At 46.3% G+C, this 21,011-nt stretch overlaps 4 protein-coding genes across 23 annotated transcripts in view; 1 reads left to right on the forward strand and 3 right to left on the reverse strand.

Moving 5' to 3' along the window:
- The window catches only part of RC3H2 (ring finger and CCCH-type domains 2), a 21,283-nt gene extending 13,599 nt beyond the window's left edge, over positions 1-7,684 (reverse strand). For 5 of the 9 annotated variants that reach the window (XM_086858428.1, XM_086858425.1, XM_086858422.1 and 2 more), the window contains exons 1-2: positions 7,487-7,684; positions 82-378 (exon numbers count right to left, since the gene is read on the reverse strand). In XM_086858428.1, coding sequence (XP_086714554.1) covers positions 82-312 — 231 coding nt within the window. In that variant the 5' untranslated portion in view covers positions 313-378; positions 7,487-7,684. Of the gene's footprint in view, positions 1-81; positions 379-7,163; positions 7,180-7,472 lie in introns of those variants that run through there. The other 4 variants (XM_086858426.1, XM_086858431.1, XM_086858423.1 and 1 more) reach the window with 3 other exon arrangements.
- The window catches only part of RABGAP1 (RAB GTPase activating protein 1), a 74,820-nt gene continuing 61,352 nt past the window's right edge, over positions 7,544-21,011 (forward strand). For 3 of the 11 annotated variants that reach the window (XM_086858435.1, XM_086858443.1, XM_086858442.1), the window contains exons 1-2: positions 7,572-8,358; positions 8,881-9,015. The gene's annotated coding sequence lies outside the window, so the exon portion shown is untranslated. Of the gene's footprint in view, positions 8,359-8,880; positions 9,016-9,642; positions 12,043-16,687; positions 18,969-19,417; positions 19,506-21,011 lie in introns of those variants that run through there. The other 8 variants (XM_086858437.1, XM_086858438.1, XM_086858440.1 and 5 more) reach the window with 7 other exon arrangements.
- Positions 8,302-11,454, reverse strand: ZBTB6 (zinc finger and BTB domain containing 6). The gene has a single exon (XM_023937973.2). The coding sequence runs from the start codon at positions 11,452-11,454 to the stop codon at positions 10,171-10,173; it is 1,284 nt and encodes a 427-aa protein (XP_023793741.2). The 3' UTR covers positions 8,302-10,170.
- Positions 11,713-19,471, reverse strand: ZBTB26 (zinc finger and BTB domain containing 26). Of its 2 annotated transcripts, XM_086858450.1 has the most exons (3): positions 19,339-19,471; positions 19,059-19,121; positions 11,713-17,193 (listed from the first exon to the last, which is right to left on the reverse strand). In XM_086858450.1, the coding sequence occupies exon 3, from the start codon at positions 17,181-17,183 to the stop codon at positions 15,867-15,869; it is 1,317 nt and encodes a 438-aa protein (XP_086714576.1). In that variant the 5' UTR covers positions 17,184-17,193; positions 19,059-19,121; positions 19,339-19,471; the 3' UTR covers positions 11,713-15,866. The 2 variants fall into 2 exon arrangements, with proteins under 2 accessions (XP_086714576.1, XP_023802717.2); XM_023946949.2 differs by having other exon boundaries at positions 19,059-19,382.

The raw sequence follows: 21,011 nt of genomic DNA on the forward strand, positions 1-21,011 counted from the left end.
AAAGAGCAGCACACATACTGCAGCTGGCACACAGAAGGCAACAACACAAAGTGGCAAAACAAAGAGCTGCTTCAAGCATACCTGGGCTCCAACCAGCTGGAGGAGTGCAAAGTTCACAGGAAGCACATCGATGTCTGTGTTGATGGCAGTCTGGTCAAAAGGACATGCCTTGCGATGGAGCTTGTTCAGGCAGGTCTTGCACACGGTGTGAGAGCAACCTAAGCTGATGGGTTTGTGCACATTCTCATCAAATTCATTGTAGCAGATTGGGCAGGACAGAAATTCTGTCCACTGAGCTGCCTGCACGGGCATTGTGGAAGCTGGACACTTGTTTAGCAGGCTAGCAGACCATTATTTCACTGTACTATGTTTTGGCAGCTGTAAGTGAATAACAGAGTATTTAAAACATGCTTTCTGTCAATTTAAAATAATTTTTAATTAAAAAAACCCCCACAATTTCAATATCACAAAGAATAAAACCAAATCTTCATGCTGAAGTAGTCAAAACCCCCAACTCTGTGTTAGTTTAACAACTGTACCAAAAAAGGCTCATGAACTAAATTAATGCAGACTACCATAAGTTTAACTTACTCACAATAAATGGCATTAATTTATTTTTTTGGGGGGGTGTGATTTCAAATGTTTCAAATGTGATTTTCATTTGAAATTAAGTAGAACACCTTCCTTCTGCAGATCTTATTGAGACACCAAGCTAAACCGAACTTTGCTTTTTTAAAAACACATTTTCTCTTTCTGTAAAATACAAATCAACTAACAAATATCAAGAGACATAAGGAAGCACTAAAAACTGAGAGACAAGTTTTTAGTTTTATGATTCTCCTGTTACTTCCGCCATTTATTGCAAGAACTGGAGCACTCAGGGGAAGAAACTGCTGTGTGCAATTTTGCTTTTCATGTCTCTACCTTACATATAACTGTGTCCATGAACTCACAGCAAGAAAATCTTTGATGTATGTGACATCCAGGTATTTAGGACAAAATCTGTCATAAGGCAAGCAATAACTTCTGATGGCTTCCTTGTCTCTTGAAACATCTCTTTCGTGCAGCAGTACAAGTAAATTGTTTACATAAGTGTATTTCAAAGAAAATAATAGCTTTATGGGGATTGGTTTTGGATCTTATATAAGTCACATTCCTGAAAAAGGTACCCGGTCTAAGAAGCTCATCAAAAGCGCTCTCATCCACGCTTTCGTCATCACAATTTACATTGAGAGCTCCACCCCGGAGGGGACAGCCCCACCCTGGGCTGTGATGTGCCTCCGCGTTGGCTCTCTAGGCAACCAACAGACCAGTTGGGTCACTTCAAGGCTAAGAACAAGCTTGTTACAAATGCAAATACACAAATGCTTTAATTATATGTTTAGCATTCTATTTTTTTACTCTGATGATAGAAAAAAAGGTGATTGCTCTGAGGAAGCTGAGATCTGCCCTCTGTGTTCAAATTCAGAAACTCCTTACTGCAGTTTCATTGTTGGCTGTGCTACGGTTTAATTAATGCTAAAGTACCATTACAGACCATTGAAAGAATTACTAGAAGACCAAATAGACTCTTATCTGTGAATGTATTTCATGTTAATTATGACCATCTGTTTAGAAATCCTATTCAGTACTATGAACATTCAGTGCCCTTTAAGTAACAGGATACTTGTACAAGCTGTCCTTATCCAAGCGAGCTTTTCAATATTATGCAGCAATTTTTGCCTCAAATGAATTCCCATAGTAAAACACACCAAACTGGAAGTTGAACCTCCCAAAACCAAAGGTGCTGAGGTTACACTTGCAACATAAGGCAGAAAATGCCCATGTATTGGACAAACAGACTTTCCTCTGGCTTCTATGAAAGCACAATCAAAGTGCTCTAGCACGGATGAACAAAACCAGCCATCTTTACCATGCTATTGCTACACGTGTCTTTTAACCAAGGAAATTTAAAAACAAAACAAATAAGAAAAAAGCCAAACACTGACACAACAGGCCTAGAAAGATTTTTGATTCCTTTGTTAAGAATCCCACCATTTCCTTTAGCACATCTGCTCCCCTTCAGAAACAGCTGGACAGAGATGCACAGAACTGCAAAGCCTGTCTGTAAATACCTTCCTTAAAGCTTCTTGCAGCACTAGCAGAAACATTAAGATACCAACATCAACATCACTTCTGCCCTAGGGCTGATAGTGCTTTTTCACCTCTCTGACTGCAAGACACAGGTAACAGCACAAACCAGACCACTCTGGGAAGTATGTGACTGTCATGACTCACATGGGGAAAAGTTTAAGAGGCTGGTACACAGAGAACTCAACTGCTGGTATGTCACTAACGAGCTCCTAATAAACAGTCCCTATGTCCACACTGCTCATTAATTATCTCAGATACAGGGATCTCTGCTCTGAGACAATACCCTCATTTGGTTTCCACAGGTGCTTCAGAGACTTGCAAGAAACCACCTGTCTGTTTATGAGCTTTTAAAATACAGTTGTTTTCCTGACCAGCATAGAAATGAACACAACAGATTCTTCAAGTGTGCACCACCGATTTTTAAAGATCTCTCTCTGGGTGTTTAATCATCCCAAATGACAGATTCTACTAAGCATGTGTTGACCTTCAGATTTTTTGACAGGAAAAAAAAATCTAATTAAGCCAGCAAACAGCTGGGAAAAGCTCTTGACTCCCTAAACTTCAAGCAGCCATACAGGGAGGAATCTCCATACTTTATTGAGCCTGCCAGCTCTCCTGCCACTCTTGCACCCCAGTGTGTAGCAAAACAGTCTCAAATCTCCTAATTACCATGTCAACTCCTACAAAAAGCATAAGCCAAATGTTTAATAGATTCTTGCTCCTTGTCAGAAACAATGTATTTCAGGGATGTCCTCTGGAAGAACAAATGGCTCCTGCGCCCTAAACTGAGCAAACACAAGGAGAGCAAAATAAAATAAAGGTAAACCAGAACTCCTTTGGATTCTGTTTTTAACAGGCAGTACCCTCCACTAGAACAACTACCCTTGGCCTGATCATTCTGGCAGATGTGTTACCTATCTCTACACTACACAGGGCTCCTCTTCCCTGTCAAAGTAGAAGCACCCTGAAAAAAAATCCCAAAGAAATGTCTGACACAGAAACTAGCCAAACATTCAAGGAAGCAGTCAGCACAACACAGCAGCTGCTGCTTAAAAGATCATTACACAGTGAAGTTATAATCAGTTTTGTAGTACTACTACAAGAAGCAATACTTCAGATGACAAACTGGGAAACGTACAAGCCTAAATTCAGAAATTACATAATAATAAAAACCAGTACAGCTGAGTAATTTTGTGATTTTAAAACGCTCGTATCTTCCTGTTGCAGTAATGGCTGCAATGAATCAGAGTGACAATGAAAACAATGATAACTGACTGATTTTCTCATTTTAGACCAAAATATCTGATGAAATTGCAAGGTGGGGTGGAAGGGGAAATGGTTAAAACCTCAAAACCTTCCTCAAATAGCTGTACCACTTACAAATGATGGAAGTTGTAAGATTTACATGCCCTTAATAATCTTACTTTAAATTTTAGCTACCTAATCCCAAGCCATTCTCTGAAACTACTCTAAATCATTATGCTTACTCAATAACCTCTGGACATGATAAATATAATTAAACTCTGATTTCCTGAACAAACCAAGCTTTGTTCTGTTAGGCTGTTGCCAAAATGTAGACAGGCAAGTTTCACCCCTTAGCAAAGAAAAAGTTGAAGGCTTAAAACTCGGTTCCTCCACAGTGTAAATTCTGCTCGGCTCAGGCTGACTCCATCAGGTCTCTTGTGGGCCATGAGCAAAGACAAATAAGCAGAGCTTGGGTGAGAATGAGACATAGAATAATTCTGTCAGTGCTGAACAAAGGGAAGTCTTCTCTACAGATGAATGAAATGCTTGCAAAACTTGTGAAATTATATGGAATTTTCACAACTGAGGCTCAATTACAATCCTACTGTGGATTTAAGCCTAAATCTTAGAATTCAATTGATTTTTAATCACTAAATTAGAGTCCTTGATATTGACTTGCTCTTAATGTTGACTGCAGTATATGCTTTTTTAAAGTGATCTCCATTAAAGTTTTTCATTTATGCAGATTAATGGTTGGTTTGCCCTACAAGGAGGCAGCTTTTTCAAGCTTTCCTTCCTAAGTTATGTAGCCCCTGAAAGCATCCTGACTGGGTCAAAAACTGACACATAACATAATATAATTATCAGTATTAATGTGTTCTCTGGAAAGGCTAGAATCTTTTATTAATTTCTCTTCAACAGCCACCATCCATAGATCTAAAAAACTGGCTTCATTGAAGGCTTAGGGAAGGGCATCCCCGTAACAGCTTTGCATCATTTAGCAATGATGGCTTGAAATTAAAATAAATCCTCTTTACTGAGCAGACTTGCTTATTTCTACACTCCATAATATCTGTCACATGCAAATCCCTTTACATCATGTGAAAATTCTATATATGTAAAGTCTTTAATGACCATTAAATATAGTATTTCAACACAATTCCTTCACTGAACAGTAATGCTGTTCATGTTGCGAGTATCTGCAGCTCAATTCAAGTTCCAGAAAAGTCACCAATAGAAATCCTGGAGACATAAGAATCAGAGAAAATCTCAAGTGGGAAGGCACATCGTGTCCAACTCTGTTTCTTGCAGTATCTGGCACTACACCATGCGTCCAGGAGCATTGTCCACACATTCCTGGAGCTTTGGCAGACTTGGTGCCACAACCACTTCCCTGGGGAGGCTGTTCCAGTGCTTGGCCACCCTCTGGGGGAAGAGCCTTTTATCGATGTCCAACCTGAACTTCCCTGAGACCTTCACTCCATTTCCGTGTCCTAAACATAGACCTCAACATTTATGTGTACCCAGACTGCGTTTTGCCAAAACACCTACGAGATTCTCTTATTAACTGGTTAAAAAGCCAGAGCTTGAATCACCTCTGCCTCCTTAAATCATGTGGCTGAAGAGTAATTCCTATCAACAGGGGTACAATATAAATTTCCACCCAGTGACTGTCAAAGTTCACTCAATTCAGGGTTAGCTCCCCCCAAACTAACACCAGTGTATCCTCAGCAGTTCACACCTGCTCCTCCCTGCTCAACTCTTGCCACCACAAATCATGTTAGTAGATTTTAAAAGTCTCCTAAATACTTATGTAATGCCACCGTGGGTTTTCCTTTGTTTCATAGGTGTCCCTGAAAGGAGAGCCTGTCCTTGCCATCAGCCTGATACCAGCTCAGCTTCAGTAACAGTATTGACTTTTCAGGACCAACTGAAGGGCAAATAAATGAATTTTTTTTTTGCCACTCAAATCAGTTTAACTCTCTCCCAATGCAGAGAAAGAGAATCCATTTCTAAGCAGATCTACTTTGACACAGTTACTCCGAGAAGACATACATTGTAGAACTCCTAACTTTTTGGTAATATTTTCCCTGAATAAGGACTCCCATGTATGGTTTAGTTCTCCAGGCATTTTTTTTTTACATGACCTTCATGTTTAAACTATAATATTTTTTAGATGAGAAATTCTGTATTTTAATATTTTTATAAACAATTTTAATGAAATACCAATTCTGTTCTGAGATGTAGGCAAGAAAACATAGAGCTCCATCGAAGCTGGAAAGCCTTTCTAAAGGTTGTACAGAATGACTTAAGATGCCTGTGAACATATAATTTTTTCCTTTCCTTAGGGCTGTCCAGTGAGCAAGGAGAGACCCTGCACATTCATCCCCTTAAGGGTATATAAAATATCACCAAATGAAATGCAACATACTCCTAACAAGTGCTATCAGCTATTAACATCTGGATATTGTAAATATTTTATCTATTTTAAAGCAACAAATCCTTAGGTAAATGAGAACAACACTCAAGACCAGGAGTTCACTTTGGGATACCTAAAGCACTGACACTTGTATTTGTTAGAATTTAGTATTTTTGAGAGAAATGGCCACAACCTCAAAGAAAACAGAATTACAAGTTAATAAAAACACCTTTTCTTGGGGAAAGTTTTGCTTACAATGCAGGAACAAGAAAAAGTTCACTAAAAAGGCATGAAGATCTTGGGAAAGTGATTCACTACAAAAATTAAGACTTCAGTGTTTCATGGACTAATACCAGACACAGATGCTTCAATTTCTAGTATTTCCAGAGATGTTTAGGATAGACCAAAGGCCAAAGAATAGTATTTTGATTCAGAAGATTTACAGCTGTACTGGTTGCTTCTCATTTGAAATTAGATTTTTGTCTGCCATAACAGCAAATTTACACCCTCGTAATCCAAAGAACTGTTTTAAATTTTAGTTTCATTACTATAATGCAGCTACAATGACCATGAGGGAACAGCCGCAAGAGAAGCTACAGGAACTACAATTAAACCCAAACAAAATTCTAAGTTTGCATGGAAATTAAGCAGGCCTAGACAGAAATTCTCCTGGTTGCCTGTCTAATCTCTGTCATTATTTTCTCTCGTTTCAGATCCATGCCATTCCCCTCCGAACCCTGCATGAACTGAACACTCATCACTCTCCCACCACCCTGCTGCCCTTCCTGTGCTTTGTGCTGACTCCTGCACTTAACTGGAAACCCTCCGTGCACCTCGAGCATCAGCAGAACCGGGACACGCTTTTCCTGCTCAGTTGTGGTTTTTTTGTTTACGACACTAAAAACATGACACGGTGGGTGCAGTCCTAGGGCCTGTCTCCCACTACGACTCTCCTCCACCATTACCCTAACGCACAGCTCCACGAGTATTCCGGACTAGGAATATTCATGGCTCCGGTGCGATTCTCCCCGTGCCGGGAGGCACCTCATTGCGGCCTGCCCGGTGCCGCGGCTCCCCAAGGGGCTGCCGGGGAGGGGACCGGGAGCTCCTGCCTCCGTTCGTCGGTGCCAGGAACGCCGGGCGACCCCGCGAGTGCCCCCGCAGCTTCGCCCCGTCCGCAGGCCGCTGTCAGCCGCACCCGAGCCCGGCCCCGCTCCCGCACCAGGCTCGGCTGCCGCTCCAGGGCCCGGGCCCAGCTCCCGTTCCTGGGCCCGGCTCCCGCACCCGGGCCCAGCCCGGCTCCAGCTCCTGAGCCGGGCCCTGGCTTCCCGTTCCTGAGCCCGGCCCTGGCTTCCCGCTCCCGCACCCGTTGCCCGGCCCTGCTCCCGCCGTCATTTCGGAGCCGCCACCAAATGGCTGCCCGGGTCCCCGGGCCGGCCCCGCGGCCTGGCGGGGCCCGCCGGGCGCCGACACCCCTGCGGTCCCCGACGGGCCGCACTAGACGGGTTCTGCCCGACGCCGCTCCCGCCCGGCTCCCGCAGCGCTGGGAGGCAGAGGAAGGACCAGGGTGGGTGATGGGGGCTGATGGGGGGGGAAGGGGGGGGCGGGCGGGGCCCCGGCGGGTCAGCGCGTCCCCCGCGGCGGCCGCCCCCGCCCAGCCCGATTCGACACGTACGGTGCGGTCCGTACCTGCTGGGCGGGGGCGGCGGCCGGAGCGCGGTCGGGCGGTGCCGGCCTCACGCGCCATGGGGCGGGCGCGCGGCCCGGCGGAGGCAGCGGCGGGAGCCCCGGCGGCGCCGCCTCATCGCGCTGACAGCGGCACCGCCGCCACGCCCCGCGACGCCGGTCTCGCGAGACCCGCGCGCCGCCCGACGCACGTGACCGCGCGGAGGGCGGGCAGGCGGGAGGGAGGGAGTTACCATAGAGACGGTGGTGCAGATGCGCCGCCGCACGGGCCGCGCCACCAGGGGGAAGCTGGGACCATCGAGACGGCGTGACAGAGCGGCGGCCGGCGCCGACAGCGCCCCCTTGTGGGGCGCCTCAGCCACGGCCGCCTCAGCGGTTCCTCCGTGCGCAGTTCGCGTCTAGCGTCGATTATTTATTGTCGTTTTAAGTTTTAATCGGTTACTTTCGCCGCTAGTGTCGATTATTTACTGTCGTTCTAAATTGCAGTTGATGACTTTATTATTGCTGGCGCTGAGGAGGAAGAGGGCATTTGAAGCGCCCTCTGGCCCACGTCGGTTGTCTCGGAGCCGCCTCAGGCCGGCGGGGCCCGGTGCGGTGTGGGGAGCGCTCGCGCTGCTGCCCCACCACGGCAGCCCCCGGAGCAACACCCGGGAGCTACAAGCGCTTCTCCGGTCACGCAGAGATAACACAGCCTTAGCCAAGGTCACGGCGGTGCAGAGACTCCTGAGGGGGAAGAATTCATGGCACAAGCGGGTCAGACAGACCTCTCTGAAGGACAGAAAAACGCATTACTAAATGACCGCCACTAGAACACCGTGTTTTGTTTACAACATCTTGTTTACTCAACACAGCAAGCCAAAATACTAACTGTTAAGGTATGCACAGAATTATTAACTGTGATCAGAAAAAAGTAGATGTATTTCTGATGCAACGCCTTGTTTGCATTTCATTTATTTTGTTATGACAGGACATGGTTACATGTATGGACAGGGGAGAGGAAAAACCTCTAATGTGAACATGTGCACAAGACGAGGGTTTGTTCACAAAGCTTACTGAAACATTGCAGCCACTGGACAGAACATGCTGGTGGCCTGTCACACAACACAACTCCCTCTCATGTTTACATGCACGACCAAAATAACTCGGAACCTGCTCCCACAGAAGATACAGATCAACAGATCAGTCTGTTTCCCCTTTGGCACACAGAGAAGTGCTCATGAGGGAAATACCCACACATACACCTGATCGTGCCTGTAACAAGTAGTAACAGGAAAGTGCACGGTAGACATTGTACACAGCCAACCCCTCACGTAGCTGATCAATAAAACCCCAAATGGGCTGGTGCACTTACAGACACAGGGAAGGAAAGCGAACTGACATAAAAACTATTGTCTCAGATTTTAGAGCCAGCCAGATTCTGAAGCATTTGGGCCAGACTTCTGGACTCAGAGCAAGAACTTGGAACAGCACTTCTGAAACTCAAAGGAAAGAGTGATACAGACAGGAGTAAGAACTACTGCTTTTTGCTAGTTGTAAGTACCATTATCTCATATTAACAACTGAAATCATTCTTTATTCATATCATGTTAAGTGGAAGAAACATGTACCAGCCAAAGACAGACTGCATCACAGGGTGCTCGATGCTCATGATGAAACTAAAATGACCTTTGACAAAGCACAAACACACTCCTGAAAACACACATCATTACTGTGTTACCGTGTCACAGAACCAGGGTATGAGACCTCTAGGTCTAAGCCATTGCTAGTTAGACAGAAATGCCTGCTTTTCAAAATTAGCATTGAAACTGTGATTACCCAACAGCACACAGCTGAATTTCACACAAGTACATATAGCAAAGATCAGTAAAAAAATGAAGGCAAATGTTATGATGCAACTAACAGGACTAAACTTACCAAATACAGGTGCAAAACATTGGTATGACAGAAAAAAACCCCACCATTAGAAGAAAGAAGTTTATAAAAATTCAGAACTTGATAAAACTAAAAGCAAGTCCTTTTCATAGGACTATCCAGTTACAAATAAACTGCAAGGCAATACTGTTTGTTTCTTTCTCTTTTATGAACTCTCTGTTTGCAAGAGACAACTTGAAAGGTTCCTTGATTAGTTTTTGTTTGTTGTGTGTCCTTAAATGTCACAGACTTGAGTATGAAAACACACCTTCTTTCTGTTGGAAGATCTAGCAAATTTTGGGCAAGGAAGGAGACGATTTCACCATGAATGATCCAGGAACTGGATGGGAACAACTGACTTGCTGAATAAATAGAAATGCTCCCTTCCCTCAGCTGTTGTCACCAACACCATGGCTCAGGCTTCAGCTTATTGCAGTATCAGTAATAGTCTGAAAGTCAGCAGCGCCTGCCCTTGAAACAAGGAATATAAAACATTATTGGGAGACCAGGATATGCTCAATATAATAGAAGATAAGCATGAAATAAATTCCTGTATTTTGCAGTTTACTTTCAGCTAGGAAACACCTTTTTTTCACTGACAGCGATAGCAACCTTAACAGAGCAGGCAGGTTTCCTGCTCCAAGGCCTTGGTCTTGGATCACCAGCCACCTGTTGGTGCTTCTCTCCCTTAGATGGGGATCTGGAACTGGAATTGCATCTAGAATTTCACTAGCCATGAGCTTTTTGTGGAGTCTGACTCCACAACTGCCCAGCTATCAATCATAGTCTATTTTAACTTTCGTAATAGTGTTCAGGTTTGGCTTTTCGCTGCTGCTCCTCCCATGAACAGAAGTCAAATGCTTTTTAAGAGCAGACTTGTGTTTAAAGTCCATGTCGCAGCAGTGGCACTTGTAGGGCCTGTCCCCGCTGTGGATGTTGAGGTGATCCTGAAGCGTGCTCTTGGCTGTGAAGGTCTTCAAGCACACCATGCACTGGAAGGGCCGGATCCCCATGTGCCCCCGGATGTGCCTGTTGAGATTCTTTTTTTGTGTAAATGTTTTGCCACATTGCAAACACAGGAAGAGTTTGTGCATTTTCAGATGTCTGAGATAGTTCTCAAGGTGCAGAAAGCCCCTTGGACACTTTGGACACTGGTGTCGCCATGAGCTGCCAGAATCCTCCATGCTCTGGAACCCATTCACCCCACTAGAAGTTCCTTCTGGATTGTCACCAACAAAAGCCTGAAAGTGATTTCCTGACATTTCTGTATTCCTGCTTTCAACTGTAGAGTTTATCAAGGAGTGCTGAGTTTCTGGGAAATATAAATTTGTTTTAGACGAAGTGCAAGGCTGAGGAAAATGATCATTTTCTACATTTGCCACACTCATGGAATCCATTCTGAAGATACAGATTTCATCATCCTTGTACCCAATTTCCACTGTTGATATTTCTGGAGATTTTGTGTCATTCCTTTCCGATATCAAGCTCTGTGCTGCAGGGTGTGGGCCATCCGCATCCTCCTGTTTCACGGGGTATTCTTCGTTCTCTGGGCTGTCTTCAGAGATCTCGATTATTTCACAATCTTTTTCTAAAACCTCATCCCCGCTCCTTAGTTCAGCATCCGAGGAGTGGCACCCCTCAGCAGCCTGGGTACTGCTCTCCATAGAAGCGTCGATCTCCAAGTACTTAGACAAAGCCTCGGTGCACTTCTCCACAATGTGAACCATCTGCAGGTAACTCGCGGCCGTCAGGTACTTCAGCAGCTCCTTCTTCTTGACTTCCAGCGCGCCCGTGTAGCAGGACAGCAGCAGCTTCCTGCCCACCTCGGCGCTCTGCAGGATGGTGATCCGCACCTGCCTGGACTGGTTGAGCAGGAACTGATCCCGCATGAAGGTGGAGCAGGCGGCGAAGATCACCTTGTGTCCCTGGAACTCGGTGTCGTTGATGTAGATGGACACGTCGCAGAAGAGGTTCTGCTGCCGCAGGAGGTTCATTTTTTGCAGCACGGCATCGCCCTGCTGCTCGAACTGGAAGTGCAGCACCTCCGAGTCCGCCGCCATGGCGGGACCCGCGGGCACCGCCGGAGCGTCTCGCCGGGCGCAGCCCACCCCCGCCGCCGGCAGGACCCACTGTCCCGTGGCTCCCGGGCCGCCCGCCGCCGACCGCGATCCCGCTCCGCCCCGCTTCCCGGCCGCTCCCGCAGCCGGTGCCGCTCCGCCGCCGGTGCCGCAGCGCCCCGGAACCGCTTCCCCGCCCGCCCCTTCCGCCCGCCCGCCCCCGGTGCGCCGTGACCGCGGTGGAAATGAGAGGCGGCGGCAGACAGAGTTAGCAGCACGTTTATTAGAAGACTTGGCACTGCTACAGCGGCTGCCGCTGGGGGAAACCGCACCGGCACCGGGGCGCGCCTCGCCCACCGTTCGGTAGAGGTAGCGACGTGTCCGCCCCCGTAAGGCATCCCGGGGAGCGGCTACTGGGGCTCCTCCTCGCCATCAGCCGGGACGCGCCGGGGGAACGGCAACCGCCGCCCCGAACGCCGCCGGGACGAGTTGCTGGCTTCTTCACGGCCACGGGACATCGCCCGGCAGCCGCCGACCCGCCTGCTTTGGTTATGACACGTAGTGTAAGACTTTTGCCCAGTCAGTGAAGAGGTAGCTAATGCTCAGTCCATCGATTATACAATCTCAAAGGAAAGGTGTCCGTCCTGCCTTCTTACCAAGTTGGGAGGCACCACTATGTCCCCCTCTTTGTTTTTAAAAATTAACATGTAACGTGACTTTAGAGTTCTCTTAACAATTTCAGTTTGTATCACATTTTGATTCTCCCTCCTTACTTTTATTCCTCCCAGTGACTCCAAAACGATAATCACCCCCACACAATTAATTTCTACATTATTTCAACATAAGTTCAGCGGCAGCTAAGTTTTGCCAAAAAACTAGGGGAGAGAAAGACTGACACTTCAAATTCATCAGTTACTAACTTGAAAAACATGTCTTCTAAAAGAAAAATAAATTAAGGAAAGGCTCATCCCTGATCTATGCAGGAGGCTGTGCAGTTGCAGCATGTGCTGCAGGAACATGCACATGCTACACAAGCTACCATCACTCAGAGAAGTGGTGAGCCCAAACCTCTGGCAAACCTAAATTCTAAAAACTCCTTCTTCTATATAATATAAATAAATAAAATGCCAACATAAAAAAAAAAATCCTAATATACTGAGGAGTTATTAAAATACTTTTGTAATAGACTTCAGTTATTTTTAGGATATGCAGGAAGTTGTACAGCACATTAAGTTGTGAGACTATCCACTTACCAGCAAATGGTATTCTACACAGTAACACACAGATTATGATAACTGCCATAGTCCTCATCTGAATATGCAGCATCAGTAGCAACAACCAATGGATCTAATCTTTCACTACTTGGGACATTGCAATGAAGACAACATTTTACATACATGGACAATTACGTTCATCTTATTCTATAATTGAGCTGCCTCTGCATATTCCATTTATCATAATTCTCACTCCATTTTAATCTGTAATTCAGAGAAGCAGCATTAGCCAGATTTTGCTTTTCTAATACCTCTTCTATACTCTTCATTTGTCTTTCCATATAGGGGCAAATTTTAGATGAACTCTACACCAGTGCACTTTGCATCGGCGTATTGCCCTCAGAGCTCCAGCGTTTCTGGAGTCACACAGCCATCTCCTGCATAAATCTTTTGGTCTGCACCCTTTTGCCAGGCCAAAAGCACAGATATTAGTAAAAGTCACTTTTCATCCAACAGATGTGTCCATTTTCAGTGAAGAAAATCTTCTGCATTTCTGCTTTTTCCTATTTATTTGTGTCGTGCTCTTGCCAAACGACCACAGCAGCCTTTACTTGAGCAGCCCAGCAGTCTTGGCCTTCTCAGATGTCCAAAGCACCACAGCACAGGGTGGACTGAACTCCTATGTATTTTGACCAAATGATTTATTTTTGTTTCTTAGGAAACCCCTTGTCTCTTCGTATCAGCTTCAAGTCACCCACAGCTACTTCGACAAGCTGTATTCTCCTTACAGTAACATTACAGCTTCATGATTCCACAAAAACCAAAACTTTCCAGATAGACAAAACTTTCAGTACTGTCCATTTTGCTGCCACGTTTTCTAGCATTTGTGTAGTTTTATTCCTTTCTGTGGCAGAAAACCATTTTATCTTTGTGTCCATATTCATATTGCCTTGGATGGTTCACTAGTACCTTACAGCACGTTGACCTGGCTCTGCAAGCTCTTGTTCTCCACATCTATCTTCATTTTGACATAGCACTATAACTTACTTCCATTTAGTGAACAGTAGATTATCAAAATGTTTGAACAATACAGAAGATTCTGCCTGAAGACAGAATGCAAGTGTCAGATGCAACTGTCACGGTCAAATTTAGTTCAAAACAACTCTGAAAATGGGTGGCTTCAAGAGGAAAAACAGTTCTTCCCATGCAAACCTATCTTCTATCCCAGCAACCTGAACAATAATTTAAAAAGTTTCAAATAGTTAGACTTTAGGCCTAAATATATTTGCTACAGCTTGAAAGATGAATGCCCTGATGTAATTTCCATTGCTTACTTCATAGCTGTCCATGTAAGAGTTCATGTAACAGTCAAGTACAGTAGTTCAAGAACTCAATTGCAAAAACTGATTCACAGAATCACCTTCTTTTTCTACTTCAAAGTACGTGGATTTCTGAAAACGTTCTGCAACATTAACGTGTTTTAACGTCCATCACTGTAATGTCTGCGTAAGGAAATCCTGACTTCTACACACACACACAGAACTGAAGAGCAAGACCAACTTCTGATAATGACATACATAACACTTTTTGCTCTAACACACCTTTGGTCATACCTGTTTAACACTTAACCATACAATAGCAGCCTTTCACCCCCATCCCTCATTCAAACACACCAACAGTACTACGTTTAGGCAGGAAGCATAATCTCAGCCTCATGGCAAACCTTGTGGAAAAGAGCTGCATTGGAAGAAATCCTTATTCCAAACACAAACAGCAGTTCTCTGCCGAGGATCAGCCATTTGATTATTAGTCTATGCTACACTTCAGTGCTAAGAGTGCTCTTCTACTGGGAATGGTGTGCCTCAGATGAATTAAGCTTCTTTCAGCTTGACTGGGATGAGGATAATTCCACAGCACTTTTGAGAAGCAGTATGGTATAATCCCAGAATCCCAATTAACATGCCATTCCCGCTACATTTGATGTTTAAGGCGGTATATAAGAGGTATTGCTGAGTACAGTCAATAGCTGATATATTAACCTATAGAAATTGTGCTACCTATACCTCATCCTAGGATCTGTAAAACACTAATGGTCACTTCAAAAAAGTTCAAGAAATCAAAAAACTTTATGTTAAGTTCTCATAGCAGGTATTTTTGTTTAAAGTTAAGTGACATGTGGCCCTTATTAGACATCAAGAAGAGACACACAAGAACTAAGGGGGGAAAAAAGCAAAAAAACCAAAATCATGGAGTTGTTATACATTGCAGCTTTAAAAAGATTCTTTTCACAGTGTCAAAAAAGCAGTTTTTCTCCACTCCAGCTTTGCTCTAAACCCAACAGCTGTTGTGGTTTGTGATGCAAAACTTACGGAAGATGGAGGATAACTTTTAGCTTTGAAGTGTTTAGCTTGTCTCAGTACATGCACTGGTAAGCGCCCTTTAAAAATCCCAGGTATGCCAGCGTAAGAACAGGTCACCATTTGCACTCCAGGCACCAGCCTCTCACATTCCAGAGCTGCAATTTATCCTCAGTTTGAACAGCTCTATGCAATGATCAGCTAACCCTGCCAAATCATTTAGGGTTTCATCTGTTCATAATGCATGTTGAGGTTAAAAACCCTGAGAGTTTTTAAGAGAGCACTGATTGGCAGCAAAAGTTTCTTGAAATAAGTTTAGAAAGGGCAAAAAAGTGACACAAAAATACTTCATTTCAACTGCAGGAGTCTAGGGGTAAGATAAGAGAAAGGTAATTTTAAGAGGTAAGTTTAAATTTAAGTATATGGAGTGTTTTCAGTTATCCAGTGCTTTTTAAAAAAAATTTCGGGTTATCTCACACACTTGTCCTCTTTGCTTTCCTCCATCTGCCCAGACACAGAGAGACCTCTAACTGCACAGCAGATGGTTTACTTGCAGCCCACAGCAACAGTATTTCAAAAGGTGTTAGTCTTGAGTCTCCTAATCAGAGAGAAATGAAACAATTAACCCCTTAATCCACAGTAGAGACATAGAGAGAAACCTGAAGGAGGATTGCTATTCACAGAAAATATCAAGTAAGACTAACAGTGATGGCTGAAGACCTGCCAGGTTTTGCAAGCTAACCACCTGTAGCCTTTCAGGGCACACCACTAGTTTGGGGAAGAAACCAAACCAACGGTTTGCTCCTCTCAGTCACAATCCCTACACAGGGCGAGTTGTAATTGCTTAATTGACGCAGGTACTATCGTTTCTTAAACTGAGCACAGCCTGAGGCAGCTTCCCTGCATCCAGTACCTGGCTGGCATCAGCCTGCTGACAGACCTTACTGTCTGTAGCAGCGCTACAAGTGAATGAATCGAAGTCCACCGTTATGTCTTGCACGTTTCTTTCATTGGCATTGTCAAAGCTATTTTTACCGTGCAGCTGTTTAAGGTGTTTCCTCAGAACGGGCTTATGCGCAAAGACCATGTCACAGTAGTTACACTTGTGGGGCTTGTCCCCACTGTGTAGGTTGAGGTGGTCCTGTAAAGAACATTTCTGAGAGAACGTTTTCCCACAGATCTTACATTGGAATGGTTTGATGCCTGCGTGCACTCTCATGTGCCGGTGGAGATTGCCCTTCTGAGTGAACGTCTTGCCACAGAGCAGACACATAAATAGTTTATGCATCTTTAAGTGGTTAGCATAGTTTTCCAGATGCCGAAATACTCTTGTGCACTTTGGGCACTGATGGTGCCACTGGAGGCCTTTGTCTATCCCTCGGTTGTTAGGCCCAAACATATCTTTAGAGGCCAGAATGATGTTATCACTGCCGGCATACGAAAGGGCATAGTTGTGGAGGTGATTTTGCTCTATTTCACTTGTTCTGTTCTCAACAGTGGAGTTGATAAGAAAGTGTTGAGGCTCTGAGGAATGCAGTGCAGTTTGTTCAGAAGAAATAAACTGATTCTGATCCTTCTTATTCCTAACTTCTGTTACCTCCCCAATGGACTCCACCTTGATGATCTGAATATCACTGTCCTCCATGTCCATGCTGTCTTCTGAAGGTTGAATACAAGGCGAGTCTTGCTGCAGAGAGTCATCGTCCCCCTGGTGTTCCTTCAGCTCAGAAGAGTCGCTTTGCTGTTCGCACTCTTTGCTCTCCAGCGGCTGCTTGGGTTTGATGAACTTCCACAGGGCCTGAGTGCACCGTTCCACGATGTGGCTCATCTGCAGAAAGCTTGCAGCAGTCAGGTAGTTCACTAGCTCCATTTCAGGGAACTCCAGAGTGCCACTGTAGCAGGAGAGAAGCAGCTGCCTCCCCACTTCCGAACTCTGCAGGATTGAGATTTTTACATCTCTGGAGTCGTTCAGTAAGAACTGATCTCTTAAAAAAGGAGAGCCAGCAGCAAAGACAATTTTGTGCCCGTGAACTTCAATATCATCTATATGGACCACAACATCACAAAATTTGTTTTCTTCCCTCAGTTTGTTCATTTTCTGTAACATTGAATCTCCATAGTTGTCAAACTTGAAATGAAGAATATCTGATCTTTCTGACATTTTGGCACACCTAAGGAAAAACAGCAGGAAAAAACCCAAACAATGAGTACATTTTATTTTCTAAAAGGCAGGTTAGAAAGATTTAAAGTAGTAATATAAAGTGGGTATTTATCAGCTGTTATGCTTTTTATCCTAAGTACACATTAAAGACCACTACAAGTAAAAGAAAATTCAAGTTTACACCTCACATTACAATAACTTTTACCTTTTTTTAATGTAATGAAGCCTGAATATTAAGAAGTGGTGCTATGACAGAAATTCTCCTGAAGCAATATCCTAAAGAGTTATGATGTAAAGGGAAACTGTATTTTTAGCAAGGTTTGGGGTTTGCAGCACCGGGTTTAATACATTAGATTGTCTGTCTAGTTTTTCTGCAGGAGTTGGTTTGCTGTGTGTTGTTTTGGCTTTTCCTAAGATTATAGAAAAAAATCTTCACAATGGCCTCCACTAGGCTCCCTGTTTTGAATATCTGGGGAATAAGGAAGCCTTGCCTCTTGTCTTGTTCTTTGGAAGATGACTTGTCTAGGAAGATTGTTCTTGTTTTGATTGGAATGAAGAACAGTAGATCTTTCCTAAATTAAGTACCATTCTTTTGTCGTTCAACAGTTGCTTTAACAATTTATAAGACTACACTGATTCTGGAAGAAACACTGCTCACACAATCTTGCCAGAGCACTGGGATTGCAGGAAGTGAAGAAATAACATAATAAAATGATGCAAGATTTGGTTAGATAAAATTACAAAACAAAGCAAAACTTACACCTCCCAACTATTACAAACACCACATAAAGCTCGAAAGGAAGCTTTGAAGTTCAGAGATAAAAGCAGATACTGCTCTTTTGGGTCATGAAATATCAGCTGGGTGTACACACAGGAATGGCATTGTGCCCAGTGAAATGAATGAACACACAAGACAACTGTTCGAAGAATATTTTTGGAAGCATCTGTCAATAATCAGGGTTTTTTCAGTTTGCAGCTCAGACAGCATTTGGAGCTACATGACCTCCTCATTGATCACACCCATCAAGTGTATCTTCCAGTGCATGGCATGCAAAAACTCAGGAAGGATTTCAGAAGACTTCAAAAACCAGGGACCAGGGAAAGTTTGGAAGCAGGGGGGCTTCGTTCTGCAGTACAATCGGTTCTGCTGAATCCGCAGAACCCAGTCTCAGTCACCACCAGTGCTGCCTGCCTGACCCTGTTTATAGGGCTGAAAATTTAAGAGGCAACATCCTTTGGCAAATATAAATGGCAGGAACAGATCATCCTGATACAACTTCAGTGAATTTTAGCCATTATCAAATAGTTTCTTTTTGTGTTTTCTCTGGATAGTGATGAGGGAAGTCCAGTTATGAGTTTGTTTTTTCCACTTTGGAAATTCCTACAGTATGAATGCAGTTAAAGCACCCACGCTAGACTCAGACTGTGCTATTAACCACAGCTATTCCAACCATTCAGCCTGTCTCTGGTGGACTACAAGAGCCACATCGTGAGAAGCTGTAGATCGAAAAGTTGTGACTTGCCTTGGTACACGCTCAGTTTCAACTACTACTGATGTCCAAGAGACAAGAGCATCAAATGAGCCCCAAACCCTCTCTCTCGGGAGGGGGGGCAGACCAGGGCAAGGTTCCGTCGGACATGCGGGGCTCCCAGCTGGAAGCACGTGCTTTCTCGGCCTTCACCGACCGTGGATCGCTCCGGCCCCTCACATCTACTTCCCGGGGTCCGGGAAAAGAATATTCCAGCACAGCTCAGCCGGGAGCCCTCGCAGCATCCCAAAACAATGTAAACGCGATGCCCTTTGCGAGAGCGGGGAAAGCCGCTGTCCGCGCCAGGCCCGGCCCCGCGGGAGGGAGGGAGGGAAGGGGCAGGTACCTGTAGCGTCGGGCCGCGTCCCCGCGCTGGCACCCGCGGCCGTTCCTGCCTCCGGCTAGGGACCTAGAGAGGGGAGGAGACCCGCCGTGAGCCGCCGCCCCGGCGCCGTGCCGGGCTCGGCCGCCCGCCGCGCCCCCCGGGCGGCCCCGCGCCCCGCCGCGCCCCCGGCCGGGCCGGGCCGCCCTCCGAGCGCGGCCCGCGGGGGCAGCGGGAGCCGCGGGCCGCTCCGCGCCGCGCTCCGGGGCCGCCGGTCGCGCCCCGCCGGCCCGCCGGGACCTACAGGCGCCACCGCAGCCCAGCACCGCGACTCGGAACCGCATTGTCCGCCCGCCGGAAGAGCCGCGCCCGGAAGGACCGGCGGGGCCGCCCCTCCGCCCGGTCACGTGGGGCAGCGGCGGCGGCGGCGGCGGCCCAGGCCCGGCACCGGGAGCGGCGGCGGCGGCCGGGGTAGGTGCGGCTCGCGCTGCCGCGGGGGCGCGTCCGCCCCGTCCCCGCTGCGCTCCCGCGGCGCTGCCCCGCCGCCGCTCCCTCCCGCTCTGCGGGAGCTGGGGCCGCCCTGCGCTCCGCTGCCGCCGGGTCCCTCCCTCGCCCCCGGGCCGTGTCTCCCACCCGCGCCGTGCCTCTCCGGCCCCTCTGCCCGCAAGGGCCGCGGCCTCGGCCGCAGCGGGGCCGTGAGACCGCTCCGGGTCCCGCAGGGCTGGGCCGAGCCTTGGGGCAGGCGAGGGGCGCCGGGCCGGGCCCGGCCCGTCCTCCCCAGCTGCAGGTGTAGGGGACAGGGACGATCCACCGGAGCCGTGGCAGTGTCCCCGGGACCCCGCCGAGCGCGTCCCGGAGCCGCCGGCTTTCCCCCCGCGTCCCGTCCCGGGCGGAGCGAGGCCGACGCGGAGGGACCGGTCGGGCACCCGCTTTCCCTCTCCGTGTCGCGGGGTGTCGGTCGTTGCCTGTCGCTTCCAGGTGGATCCTAAATTGGGGCATTTCGTTGCGTACAGACATCTTTATTTGGTTCATGTACCGTAACCTCGTTACGGTACATGAACCAAACCTTTGTGGGTTTTAACCTTGTTGTCAAGGAAGTGTTTCTTTCAGTTTAAATGTCCCCAGTAGATAATTTTTAAGGACTGGTTGTGTCAGTTGGGGGTGAAAATTAAGTATAAACAGATTGTGCTAAGTTGTTTTAAAAACACCAGCAAAAATTAAATGAAAATTGAACTGCTGCAAGTAAACTTGGTGGTTTATCTCTGTGTAGATCTGCCTGATCATTTTAGGGGAGAGGAGAAGTAGAAAAAGTATTCAGTAGAGGTTTGTAGAGGAGGCAGAGATCATGTGAGAAGTTTATAGAGGAAAAAGATTGTGTTTATTTCTTGAGTACAAGCTGGAGAACAGGTAAGGCATACAGGTATGGCTTGATCTGTATTCCAGATTTTGTTTTACTTACAGGTTTTGTTAAAGCCTAACTCAGTAGGGTTTCTGAGACTTTTGGCTACTTAGAAAACGTGTTATTACAGGAACTGCCTACTGCTGTTTGACTTGCAGAAATACTGTATTCTTTTTAAAGGCCTCTACTTAAAAGGTCAAGGACCTGAGCAAACTTATTTTTGTGTACACAGTAAACAAATTAACAAATGGAGCTTGGCATAGGGGTTTCCTTCCAATTTCCAGCCCCAAGTGCAGACAGTGTTTCGTAGCACACACCAAATGTAACTCCTTTTTTCTCAGTTCTTCCACAATGTATTTTTAAAGTGCTCTGGTTGTCTGGTGAGCGTAGCTCTCTGTTTGTGTTTGAATCCTAATGAGAGAGCAGCTCCAGCAGTACTTAGGGCATCATCCCCAGAGTTTGTTGAGCTGCTGGCTGCACTGCCTTCCTCCCAGCCTCCAGCTGGTGCTGTGTCCTGCCCATGCACAGCACAGAGATGGGGCTGGTGCTGGGGGAGCATTAGCTGCGGCGCATGGATG

Source organism: Cyanistes caeruleus, chromosome 20 (genome assembly GCF_971803275.1).
Source record: "Cyanistes caeruleus chromosome 20, bCyaCae1.hap1.1, whole genome shotgun sequence".
Classification (NCBI taxonomy): Eukaryota; Metazoa; Chordata; class Aves; order Passeriformes; family Paridae; genus Cyanistes; species Cyanistes caeruleus.

What these genes read in the sequence shown, in the direction of transcription:
- ZBTB26 (XM_023946949.2), bottom strand. Translation starts at nt 19,378, where the DNA reads ATGCGGTTCCGAGTCGCGGTGCTGGGCTGCGGTGGCGCCTGTAGGTCC. An exon ending in GACGCGGCCCGACGCTACAG is followed by an intron (nt 17,194 to 19,058) that starts GTACCTGCCCCT and finishes GTTTTTCCTTAG; the next exon opens with GTGTGCCAAAATGTCAGAAA.
- ZBTB6 (XM_023937973.2), bottom strand. Translation starts at nt 11,454, where the DNA reads ATGGCGGCGGACTCGGAGGTGCTGCACTTCCAGTTCGAGCAGCAGGGC.